The following is a 13,947-nucleotide window of genomic DNA, read 5'->3' on the forward strand; positions in this document are numbered from 1 at the left end:
ACAACACTCATTAGTTCCACCTTACTTTTAATGCAGTGTAGTCTCATCAGTCTAAGCTGAGTGCACACGTCTCCCTGAAACTCCTACACCTATTCTGTTCTCGAGCAAACTTCAAAAAGTAATCCATTGCCTCATTTGTATTGTTTTAATATTCAAGTCCCCAGCAGATCCACTTGTGGCCCCCCACCCTCCCACCTCACTCAATCTCCCATCTCCCCCGCAGCCACCCAAGCTGACTAACTTGCTGTCGTGAGCAGTGTTTAACCTCTGCAAGCTCTAAAGAGAATGACATCCATTTTGCCTTCCAGCTAGATACGTACATTTTTGCCGGTGGCTTGCAGAAAAAGAGAGCGTGTGATATCCAATGAGTCTGTCCCCTTCACGCTTTTTCTCCGCTGCTATCCCCACCCTCACGTTCCTCACCTTCCCACACCATGCCTGGGAAAAAAAAATCAATACCGCTTAAGCTAACTGGGCATATTCTCCCGGAAAGGAAGCGGGGCTGGGCATAGTAAACTGAAAGCGCTATAAAACATATGGCTGCATTGTGGACGGAGTGCTTGTGCAGCAATTTTTTCCAGGGAGCGCTATGCGCCCACTTATGCATTCCTGCGCCTGGATGTGTACCATTATTCAGCCCTTGTGCCCTTCCTCTTCCCTACGCAGCTCTGCCTCCATCCATCGACTCTATCCCCTCCTTCCCAAAGCGGTTCCCTCCACAGGCTGTGCTTAAACAAACACATTACTAAGCTGAAATATCTGCAAGTGCCGCTTATTTCTATACAGCCTTTGTTTTAATCTGTCAGTCAATGGGATTTGGTGAGCTGGCTATCTTGAGGCAGGACATGTATTGATGGTCATTTGAATAAAGCTGGGGGCGGAGGCTTTGTATATGAATGCTACATCACCATTTTTTACTGTAAGGCTCCGTGGCTCACACGCCTAAATGTCGAGCCTAATTTAGTTGCTATTATGATAAATGCAAAGGCCATAGTCACTGGTTTACCTGATGCTTGCACATTGCCAGGCAGTTTGCTGACTTTGAACTGGATTAGCATTCACATTGCAGACTCTTTATCTTGTACAAAAAAGCTCTTGGCTTTGTCCCTAATGACACTTAGCAAAACACTACCTCGTTCTTAATCCACTCGATTGGAATTGCTAATTATCTTTAATGCAGATTCACAGATAATTGTTCTGTCATTTATACCGTGAACTAATCTCATTTTTGTATACATTTAGCTGCCAATAATTGCTTCACAATAAAGATTCCAAAACTTTGTTTTCCATTATAGTTTTAACTTTATGCTGGATTCCAATTTAAAGACAAAACACTGCTGACATGTTCCTAATTATCAGAATAAATAAATATTCACTGTGTTTGGAGTTAGTGGGTTTGCAGATTAAGAAAGTTTGGTCACATATACATCTAGAACAGTTAGTAGTTGTGAGCTTGTGCTATGGGACATGGAGGTTTTAAGAAAAAAAAATCCTTTCTACACACATTGGTTATTAGGTAGACTGTGGACTTCCTCGCCAGTATTTCATCCCGAACCTTCCCAAGCACCACGCACAAGTGCAACCCACTGTGCCAGCTGGCAGGCAGTTGGCAGCCCAGTGCAGGATTAACTGGTACCAGTATGCTGTCCTATAAATAGAGTCTACCAACTGCTTCAGGAAATAAACCATGATGGAGCCTCCCAAAGGCCCACGAACAGGTTGTGCTTTTTATCCCCTCCTCTCTGTCAGGCTTTATCTGTGTGTGTGTGTGTGTGTCTGTGTGTCAGTGAGTTCCCTTATGTTTCTCACTGTCTTTCAGTGAAACCTACTGTAGGTGTGCTCTGCAAAGCACATGCTGTTACGATGCCATGGTCTATATGTGTATGCCCTCTGTGATTGGGACCAAAGCCAGTTTTCTTCAGACAAGATTTTCAGAGCCGCTACTCTGCAGCCTCTGCGCGTCCTCACAATGGAAAAAGCCATTGTTTTTCTCCAGCACTTACCCTGAGCATTGATCCTCTGTAGTGGAACAAGCTATTCGCTTTGTATGTTTGCCTGCACTTCCGCTTTTGATGGACTCCCGGGATTGATCTTGTCTTTGCAGTCATTATCTAAGCTCAGTAGTGTTAGTTTAGATGGAACCTCTGGAAGAAAGACACCAGCAAGGAAGAGTGGTAGAGGGAAATATCTAAGTGTTGTATGATAGGAGATGGTGGATACTCTTTTGATTGTGCAGCGTGTTTCATTATGTTGGGTGCCACTCAGAGTGAGATAGATTGAGAAGACAGAGAGTCAATGCAAAGTTGTTAGCGTCCAAACTAGCTAAAGGAATCACTCATCCAAAACAAAACATTTTATGATTTATTTATCTTCTTGTTTGTTGAAACACCAGAAAAACCTATGTTGCAATGTGATAACCTGTTAGACATGTTATTAATGTTTCTTAACAAACACAATTTGTTGAATTCAAATTGAACAATCAGTACATTCATTCAACTTGTCATTTTAACTCAAGACTTGAACTTAACTGTTTTGAAATAATTGTGAGTGAAAATGAGAAACTTTAAGTTGACTTGAAACTGACAAAACAATACATTAACATATTCCCTAGTCATTGCAGTCATTGTCTTAATTAATAAGACTAACCCACACTGTTGTCATCTGTGTCTGTTTATTTTGTAACATGGCAGTATAACAGTGGAAGAAGTCCAGGATAAAGTGGCATTCATACAGGATGAGGAGCGGGTTCTTTCTGTGGATGAAGCAGTGGTAAGCTGTTCTTTATTCATTCATACTACAATATAGTCAGTTCCTCTACTGTGCTTCTGAATCAGTGGTTTGCAAAATGAGGTCTGGGGGCCATTAAGGGTCCTTGAGAGGAAAGATGACAAGAAGATCAAGACAAGTTTAGTACTGTGTGTCACGATCCTGTCACTGTCCTGCCATTTCTGTCTTTATTGTGTTATTTTCTTGTAGTCCCTTGCCTCCTGCACTCTTCTCCAGTCTGCTTTTCCCTCTACACCTGCCCTGCATCAGCCTTGTCAGTCTTGCCTGGCTGCCAGTGTTTCCCCTAGCCAATCAGCTACTTGCCTGTTCTTCTGTCTAGTCACCTGCTCCCTATTCCCTCGTTAGTTCAGTTTGTATTTACAGTAAGTCTTGTTGTTCAGCTCAGTCTTCAGTTCTGTTTTGCTTGCCTGCACTCCTGAGTCCTGTTCACGAATAAATATTAATTCTTTAGTTTTTGTAGCCTGTAGTTTCCTGCTTTCAGGTCCACCTGCTCCACTCCTTGTAACACTTGTTATATTTCTTATTTCACAGAAATGTATGACAATTTGAATTTGTACCATTTGATGAACTCTTCTGATAGTGTTTCTCAATCAAAGTTAACAAATACTAACAAGGTATTTGTCTCAGCCATCACATATTAACACACCATCCCCCAGACAGAGAGCTAATTTGAGAAATCACATGGTGAAGTATGTGTGTGTGTATTGTGTGATGATGGCACGCTTCTGAAAACAACTGGTTGCTGTATGTGTGATATCACTGAGCAGAAACCTCGACTAAATCAGCTCCATGGGGAAAGGGATTTCTGTTTTGCTTCTGTCTTGTGTGGACAGATGTTTGTCAGGAAACAGGTAATCTTTGGTTCTGGGAGCTCTAGACTTTGCTTAATGATACATTTTTATTTGTTTTCAAGCAAGTATAGAAACACTGACATCCTAGATTTGTTAAATGCCCTCAGCACATCATTGCAAATGCAAATATTTTACTCAGTGCACATTTATATATTGAATGATATGATTAATGCTGTGACAGAATGTTTAGTGTTTAATTAAAGGCAGTAGCTGACTTGTTTCTAGTGAGCGCAACATTCATGGATTCCCATCACTGCAGGCAACCAATGGAAGAAAATGGGAAACGCCAAAGCTCCCACACAATTCACCTGACATATGTTCATTTTCCCCTCATGTGAAAACTGGCAAACATAATAAGATGAGGATGGGAAAGTAAACGGGAGCCAGGGGGGTTGCAAGAGACGGCTGCCTTCAGCCATGTGGAATATTTTGACCTGGACTGTAAGAAACTTGGTGTTTCTATGACAAAAACAACAACAAAAGAGTGAGAAGCAAGATATTGTATTTATGATATTTGAGGAGATTCTCCTTAAAAGAATAAGACTATATTTTTTAGTTCTAGTTCAAGCTGTGGATTCAGTGTTTCCCCTATAGGTTGACTGCTTTTGGGTGGCAGGGGCAGGGTGAGGGGGGGCTTCTGAGAAAAATTTGGAAGAGACTCAGCAGCCAGACATTTCTTAGTTTTCAGTTTACATTAAGAACGGTTGAGATTAACACTAAAATGACACCTTAAAGGTCAGTCCACCGTAAGTGAACCTAGTCAGATTAGGCTAACCCGTTGTTGCTTACTATGGGGCTAACCCTCTTCACTTTTCTTGGTCTTGAGACACACTGTAGCCTGTGCTGTACATTTACTGCCAGATTGACAACTTACTGCTGACCTTTTCCTCCGCTCCGCTCGCATCTGCCATTTTCTGCCGCTCATTTGACAACACGCTTGCTGCACACACACACACACACACGCACACACACACACACACACACACACACACACACACACACACACACACACACACACACACACACACACACACACACACACACACACACACACACACACACACACACATTATACACTGCCCTATTTCTTAAAGACGCTACGCTACTCTTATTACAGCATCTTTCATGTCGATGTCCTTTGAGGAGCGAGGAGGGGGAAGATGAGTCAAAACAATTCCACGATAATGTAGGGTGTTATCGAGCTCACACAGTGTACAAGTGAAAATCATCAGTATCCCATTGATGTTAAAGATCATGTGAAATTTTAGCAGTGTTACAGTCTGAATGGAGCACTGGAAAAACACTTGGATTAATACATATTTGTTGCAGTTATATTTATGGCACCAGGGTGGTTGATGGGGTTGGATGTAGGTATGCTATCACCATCATGCACACAAACACCATACACTTTATTTTTATTACATTAGATCTAATTTATTATCTATATATAATATTATGCAATGTAATATAATATTATAATCTAATATTAGCCATATTGTCAATTCTTAGTTTTTCTGATCTACTCCCACCTTGCCTTCTGCATGTTTTGGTTGACTGTCTGTTTGCCTGAGTTCACTGTTTTTTTCCGCTCATACATCAGAGTCCCTTCCACATTCATTTGAATTCTGAACTGGAAGAGCACAGTTTCCCAACAGTGATTTCCCCTCAAGCTGCATTGTGTGAGAATGCGTCTGTCTGTTTCATTTTAAACTTGTTGAGTCTCTCGCTTACCAGGCAGCAGATATCAAAATCTCTAGCTGTAAACAAAATAGCTAGGGCTCTATTTTTCCAGTTGCTCTCCCTGTTTTCTTCTTTTACTATAAATGGCGTTTGGTATGCACAGTCATACACAGGCATTAAAAAACAAAAAAAAACATCTGCGGGTTGTCCCACTGCAGGGCAGGGAAAGTTCAGCTTGTGAGTATGTTGTCACATTGCTGAAAATGTGTCCAAATTTTTCATAAATTAAGTTTGTCCTTGTTTATGGTTATGGTAGAAATATCATCTGCTCTGTAATCATTGGCTCACTAATTTTAGCCACAGTGAAATATGTAACTAAAAAATAATTTGGATGCTGTGGTGTCTGTATAACAGAAAACACCCAAGCAGCACCAAAGCTAGAGCCAACATGAAAGACTCACGGATGGGGGAGGGGGGAATCAGTGTTCATTTGTTAGTTGTGCTGGCTAACGGAGAGGCATTCTTAATGAATTCAACTGCGTCTGAAGAGGATGAATCAATATGAATATGCATGAATATGAAAATGTGTAGGCTACTTAACTGCAACCACAACAAACGGTGATCAAGCTGGGAAAATTGAAACAGGGTGCCAATGACAGTGGTTAACGGGTAATTTACATTAGAACTGACAAGCGGTCTCGTGTTAGCACCTTAATCAAGGTCCAAGGGCAGCAATAGTTTGTACAAGAAGTGAAGTCTGCGTAATGGGTGGGATTTAGATAAATTACTTTGTTTACTAGCTGTCCATTACCCCTCCATGTAATTTCTATGGTACAAGTGTTTTTTTCTTTTACTTGACATTACAGTTTTGTTGCTGTACAACCAGTGCGTAGCCTGAATATGTCTCAGTTCTTTCAGGTGGACGGATAAATACACAATTGTTGAGATAACACAACACTAGGTGCTTTTCTCTGTTGTATGGAGAGTAAGCAATAGAAAGATTATTTCCTCATCGGTGCTCAGTTGTAATGTCTGAAAACCTTGATTAGTTTTCTTCTGTCGCACTCAGAGACCGGGCCAATCTGTTTTTTTGTGGGTTTTTTTTTTGTTTTTGCACATTTATTCAATTTGTGTCATTTTCACACCTTTTTATTAGTTTCCCCCTTCTTTTTCCTTTCTCTTAAGAAGCTTTGGCCTCCACAGAAAATTCAGTTTCCACTTCAGCGGCCCAGATAATTCAAGAACAGAGCGGATTTTCAGGAGAACAATTTGATGATCAAAGGAGGCACTCCACTTCGGAGGAAAAGGGATATTCTGAAGTGGCGCTCCCGCAGTATTCTATCATTATGTTATGGCCCTCCATTCCTGTAGAAACCACTGTTAATGTAGATTCAAGTTCACTCACTTTTACGAGGTAATAATAGGTATCCAGGAAGAATGTCTTGTCATTGTCAAAAAGAAAGAAAAAAAAGAAATAGCACCATTCATGTTGAGTCGTCTCCTTTTCAATATGTTGAACACAGCAGAGTGTAGATAAATTCCCTGAACAGATATAATTTCAATACTCAAAAGTTTGCACTAAATCAGCTTGTAGCAAGATATTATTAATACTTGACTTGCTAGAAGACTGTCCTCTCTTTTGGCATTAACCAAAGGACAATACATTCTCCGAAGCACTGGCGTGTGACCAAGCTCGGACTGCAGCTATGTGCTGGTGAACAGAGCTGGAGGAAATTGCCTTCTCTCAAGCAATAGGCATTTGTGCAGAGGTGAATTTCACTTATCCATCTACTACCCACCCACCTCTCTTCAAAGCCCCTTACTCAGTCTACCAGAAACAGAGACTGAATACAGAATATGTCTGCCTCTTCCTTTTGAGCAGGAGAACGGAAGAAATCCCTTGATTAAAAAAAAAAAAAAAGGCGACCTTCAGTGTTCCAACCTCTTGGTGGTCATAAGAACAGAGCAAGGTTGGGGATATCTCACTTTTTCTTAAGTGTGCTGATCAAACACATTGCTTTAGGTGCATGAAAGGTTGGGAATTCCCAATAACAGCTTGCTAGCGGGTATGGAAATCTTACTTTTTTCACAGCTTCACAGTAATAATATTGGCTATACCCTACGGGTTCCTATATACAGGAGTGGAGCTGACACTAGTTGGTAACAAGGCAGAAATGAAGACAGTGGCTACTGTAGTAGTGGAGACGTAGTGGTGCATGGACAAAGGGAAAAACAGAAGCTTAGAGGTCTCATTATAATGAACTCTTTGGCAACTATAACTACCTTTTAAAGACATTTTGTTATAGAACATAACCAGCTGACAAATATACATTTTTGTAGTGCTTGATAGAGCTTTGCTATAAACTACATTCAACAATGGCAAAAATAGTTTAGTATTAGTTTAGTAGCTGTTTTAAGACTTCCTGTCAGAGCACATGACTTTCATCAGCAGACGCATGTGGTGGAGTAATAATATATAAGGTCCAGACTGAACTTTAAAACTCAATGATATTCAGTTGTTCAACGAAAACTGTTAATACAGATGCAATAATAATTAAACTTGTATATATTTTTTTCCCTATATTTCTCAATTATGAAGAAAAAATGCAAAAAAATCAGTAGTTTTGGTTCTTCGTTTTATAACATTGTCATGTCTTAGGATTTATGGAATTATGTCACTTTGGGCTGTGGGAAATTGTGATTGCATTTTTCCAAACCAAACAACTTATAGTTAATAATTAAGTTTCAATGATATAGACAATCCAAAGCTGCCGCTGTTGAAAAAAAGGGTAGACACCAATTTCCCTTTAATCAAGTTCATACGTTCTTTTAAGGCACATTAAAGGGGCTCCAGAAAATGTTGACATTTCATAGATATAAAAATTAATTAAGAAATCAGATCTAATCATTGCACTAGTTATACAGTTGTGTTTATCAAACATAGCTCAACAATGAAAACCTTTCCCATACCGTTGATCCATATCTTGACATTGTTCAGTCATTGTGGCAGATTGACAGTATCCCACAGAGGCGGAACGCACCTGCAAAGCAAGCAGGCCTGACACGACTTCACCTTTCTATCTTGGCAGCAACACTGAGCTCTCTTGATGTTCACAACATCCACTGATACACACACATTTAAAAAAAAAAAAAAAAACACCCAGTGCCTCACATTGCCCTCCCACCCTTGTCTCTACCAACCAAGGTTAGCCACTCAGCCAGGCTCTTCACACCATCTGTTTGAGCTGGTTGACATTTGGCCCTAGCCAATGCTGAAATCTCACTTCAGAGGGGTTCCGGCATATTTGTATTTGGTTTTTCTATCGTATGTCAAGAGGGCAGATTTCAGCAATATTTGTTTTCTCAAAGGGAAGAATTAAGATTTTAACTGAAGATATTAGAGAGGAGAGATTTTGCGATACAATTGAATTGGTGTGTATTGTATTCAGTGTAATGTGTAACGGCTCTTGACTTTTCATACAGTACTGCATACAAATTGCTCATCACACCTAGAGAGACTAAATATTACCCTGACTGTAATTGTGGCACATTTAACCAACTCAATAAACTGTGTGGTTACTATTCATATCACATCCCCATCTTGCTCTATGATATCTTATCAGCCTCCAGAAGGGGGCAGCAGGCCTCTAAATTGTGAGCAAGCTAATGGAGAAATGGAAAGTCACATTCACAGGTCATTTAATCTCTTTGTTTTGTCATGGGCTGGGCCTCTGGTGCTGTTTTCCTGCTTCAGTCTCTCGAAAAGAGAGCAATCCCTCCTGTTCAGAAATGAACAATTCTCATCTGCCTCCAAGAATTTCCTTTTCATGCGTTTCTACTGTCGGGAGGTTTTGTAAGCCTGCGCTGTTTCTAGGATTTAATGTGTGTGCCATGAGGATATTTTTTGGCTCTGGATGGTCCTGTAAGAGGAGATTCTCTTTTTAATGTCTGCATTTAACTTTATGAAATGGGGTTTTTTCTGGGAGCAGTGTATGCTGTTGCGTCACCGTGGGTAACCTAGAAGTTTAATATCTGCAAACCTTAGCTGTACTTAGGATTCTAGTCTTACTTAACTGACAGTATGGATGTAGGCCATGGTGGTACTTTATAGTCGTTGTGCTATCCTCATAGCATGCACAGACTTGCCATTACACACTGTGTTTGCCTATGGAATATGTAGTAATTAAGGTATGATCACAGTAATGTTGATGTGTGATGCTGAAACTGTAATCCATGCATTTGTACCTTCCATATTTTTTTGCCTAGTTTTGCTGCTAGAAGTCTTCAGCTTGTTTAGCATGCTGCAGCTAGAATCTTGACAACAAACAGAAACATTTACTATTTAATACCCACTCTGGCCTTTCTTCACTGGTTACCAGTGAGAGCTAGAGCTGATTTTAAGGTTCTTCTTTTCTAATTTCCAAGACTTTGCATGGACTTGAACCACCTTACCTATCTGAGCTACTTATACCATGTACAATGGCATGCCCTCTTTACTCTCTCAATGCGGGTTTCCTGGTCATTCCTTCAGTAACAAACAAGACAAGTTCAAAACCTAGTTGGTATGGCTGGACCATTTATGAATCGCGAAATGGCTTTATTTTTTTGCGAAGATGGATACAGGAAGTAGCGACACAGGGCGACCAAGCCCCCAGGAAGTGCACAGGGCTTTGACTGAAGTCAATCTGACATAGGGCCATAAGTAAGTTCGGACTTGTGTTCTTGCAAATTCAGCTTACTTGCTAACCGAAGCAGCTCAGCTTCAACACAACTATGTTACTGAACTGTAAAAAAAAAAATTCAAAGAATGTTTTTCAGCCGGTAATGTAGCTATAATAAAAATCCAAACTGCCTTGTAGCTTGATGTGAAGCTTCACTTTAAACTCAGACAAACTAATATGGCAGCTACAGTTCTTAAATTTCATTTATGAGACCAACATTTGTCCACCAAAAGGAAAAATATCAGATATCAGAATGCTGCAGAGACATTAGAGCTAGCAGTAAATTACCAAAGAGCTGCATGGTTCAGTTCATCTCTTCATGTTCTCCCCGGCATGACGACAGACATTGAATCATCTCAGCCACTACCAGTCCGACTCCTGAGATGATTGGCCGGTCTCACCTGGCCAGTTGCTCCGAAACATCTCCAAAAACATTGGAGCAATTTTCCAACCAGGCATTATTTGGATAAACGGATCCCATATTGAAAATCTAAATTGTTGCTCTCTTGCCTAGAAAATATTAAAATTCAATAACAATAACACACCTACAGTGAAAATTGTTGCTGTAGGTTGGTATGAAATGCATTCTCAGATAGTTGGCTTCGGCCAGCTTTGTCGGACCAATAGTGTTACTTCACTCTGTCAGTCAGTGACTCAGGGACAGACATTGCTGTTTCTAGGGCTGGATCTGCTGTTGCAGTCCAGCCAAAAATCTGTTGGCTACAGAACATTTGCCTACCATGCCCTTTATCTCTGGAATGGCATCCATCACAAGACTGAAAACTTACCTTCATTACAGTTTACCCCTGAACTTGGTCAGGTCCATTACCTTTATTCATATCACTTTACCATTGATGTTTATAATGTCGTTGTTTCACTTAAATTTTTTATTGTTTTATTTTCTTTCTGTTTTGTCCTCTGTATTCTCTTTAATTTTAAAGTGTATTGGTGGTACATGGTGTTTCTGCACTTAAGATAAAATTGTTTGGTTGATGGTGGAATGAGTTATGTGCATGCAATGAGCACCACAGTAGTTAACACTGGCGGCCGTATAAGGATTCTGCATATTCTTTTCTGTACTACAAAAAGATTACTGACTTGTGTTTACAGCCTGCGGGTTATATGAGGCTAGCCAGGCTGGTGGAAAAAAGGGGGTTGTCTCCACTTTCCCCCCTCTGTACCATTCATCACCTCCCATCACACGTGTCATGTTTTTGCTCCCCAGCTGGAATGCTTTCAAGTTATATAATGTGAAATGACAGGCTGAAACCAGAGGTGGAGTGATATGTGGTTTGTAGAGCTGAGGTAGAGAAAACTGACCGTCTAAAAAACGTTGTAATGTGTCATGTTCTTTTGAGATAGGAGGACAGAGCGGGAAGGCGGAGGCAGGAGGGTTACGACGAATGATTTGGGCGGTAACAGTGAAAGACTTTTTTTAAATTTTATTTTTTCAAATTAGTTTCAGGCTGCACACCTGACACTCCTCAATCCCTTGCTCTGCCCTCTTCCTCTGCACCTCTAATCTTCTGCGCACTCGTCCTTTGTTATGTAACTGCCGAGATTGGATGCGCTCGAGGTTGCGCGGGTGGCACAGGTAATGGAACCAGTGGGAGGTCAAAGGCAAGAGAGAGAAGAAGCAAAGTGAAGAGGCATCATTTTGTGCTGCTCCAACAAGTCCTGACAGAGGTGTCTTATATCAAGAGGTGTCTTCCATAACCATCTGTCCTCCTATGTTTCTAGCTGCCTATCTAATCTGTCTATTTACCTATAGTATCTCTTTATCTTTCAGTTGTCTTTTATGTACTTTGACTTTACATTTCTTGAAAAAAATATCATTCTAAAAGTATGAAAAGAAAAAATATTGTTTTATGCATAAAACACACACACAGTGTCAGACTTAAGAAAGTTGAATCACACAGCTGTGTTTGTACCGCTTTGACTCTGTTGCTGAAAATTCTGTCTTACAAGCTGTACTGACAAACCAGCCTTAAAGCAAGCTCAAGGCAATCATTTGTATTCTTATCAGCTCAAACCACTTGACAAATACTATTCAAGTTGCACCCGTGTAACTGCAGCTCCTGAGAACAGGGAACATACAGTGCAATGAGCAACGTCCAAGAAGAAAATACATCGGTTTCCTCTGGGACAATCTACAGTATGCTGGTGCTTCCCAGGTGAATTCATTGATCAGTGGTCTTATAATGTGTCACAACAACAGAGGGGATATTTTCGCACAGGGTACAGTCTCTAAACATCCCTGTAACGTTTCTGGAACATTTTAGAGGGATTATTTTTAAATTATGCTAATGACAGATAATCAGCTTATTTTATGTACGTGCAATTCTTTATACAGTATAGAAGGGGTAAGTCAGTGTCAAGATATTAAAGGAAAATTCAGCTATTTTCACCCTAGGTCTTATTGTAATAATTGTGGCAGTTCATGCTAACTTTGCACTCACCACCTCTGTTTTGATTAAAGAAACGCAACTCCAGAGATTTTAGCAACTCCATTAAAAAAGTGTATATTAGTAACTAAGCAACAGTTATTTGAAGCTTTACAGATACACATTACATTAATCGTTTCAAATGGTGGTCCAAATAAAAATGAAAACAGACAGTTGACCCCTGGATCAGTTAGTGTCGCTGTCTGCATAGGGATCTACTTACACCGCCACCCAGAGGCTATTTTGACCCTTAGTCACAATTATGACAAGATGCAGGTTTAAAGGTACCGGTTTCCCCAATTTGGATATATTGCAAATGGATATAAAATAATTAAACTGGTGTGTTACATCATACAACAAACTCTTTAAACATGTAAAATGAATACTGAAACAACTAATTTATTATATTTTAATTATATTTATCTCAATAACATAATAATGATCAATACACAATAATATTGAATTAGTGGCCATCCCTCCAGTGTAGTTCCCTCCTAACTGGACATCAAGTTCTGTTAATAATAAAACGTGAACTGCATTTGATCACAGATGAACTGCAGAGTTCAGGTTTTGTTTTTTTCTAAATATCAAGTCGCATCAAATATCCTCTGACCTCAGATAGACCACTGGCTCCTGGAAGAGCATCTTGTTGAAGAACCTCATATCCTTTGCGGGTAAATGGTTGATGTGTCTTGTGTTTCCATAGTGACCCCGCCACACAGCACATAAGACAATAATGAAATCTCTCAAAGGCCGCAGGGGCACCAGAATAGTGCACGCCCTCAACGTTTCAGCTATTGTGGAACTTGGAGGAGTTACACAACCTGACGTTCACCCTGAGAATGTTTCCTTCCCCATCATCTCGGGGCTTTTGTGACCGGCAAAGATTGGGCTTGCTAGGAAAGGGATGACACATGGAATGACAAAACTCCTGTGTCTGTCTGTCAGGCTTGGTCTTTATCCGACTGACATTTGCTGGCTCAGGCTCATCCAGGCTCTGGAGAAGCCAGGGATAAGAGTCAGACACAGATGGCTTTTTCTCTTGCAATTCTGTCTACCACAAGATTCAGAAGGGGGAAAAATGTTTCCAAATCTCCATCCTGTTTTTACAGACTCTGAAATATAATTGCTTCTACAAAGGTAAAAGAAACCGGTGACTGTTCACATGCTGCAGAAATGTGTTATTGTTGGTTCTTTTGTTAAATGGTGTCTTGAAGTGCTTTATTCTTTTTGTCTGTTGACCCAACCTATTGGTGATTAGGGTTTGATCAGGGGTTCGTGCATCAGAGACATTTCTTGTTCTATGAGTAAGTCAAGAGAACAATGCAAGAATGCCTTGTGCCATTTAAAACTGATGAGCCAAAGCCAGCATGAAGGAAGAGAAGGGAGGTGTAGGTGTTAAATTGATTGGCGAGAGGAAAAAGCATCTGCTTTGCAATAGCTTAACAGTTGCCTCAGAAGCAC

The 13,947-nt window shown here is 40.4% G+C and overlaps 1 protein-coding gene across 1 annotated transcript in view; it reads left to right on the plus strand.

Annotated features, from left to right (window-relative positions):
- Positions 1–13,947, plus strand: part of LOC134005730 (glucosidase 2 subunit beta-like) — a 131,655-nt gene that overhangs the window by 24,975 nt on the left and 92,733 nt on the right. Inside the window, exon 8 of the mRNA XM_062444720.1 lies at positions 2,691–2,769. Within this exon, the coding sequence (XP_062300704.1) occupies positions 2,691–2,769 (79 nt within the window). The remainder of the gene's footprint in view (positions 1–2,690; positions 2,770–13,947) is intronic.

The sequence above is a fragment of the Scomber scombrus genome, chromosome 23 (assembly GCF_963691925.1).
Source record: "Scomber scombrus chromosome 23, fScoSco1.1, whole genome shotgun sequence".
Classification (NCBI taxonomy): Eukaryota; Metazoa; Chordata; class Actinopteri; order Scombriformes; family Scombridae; genus Scomber; species Scomber scombrus.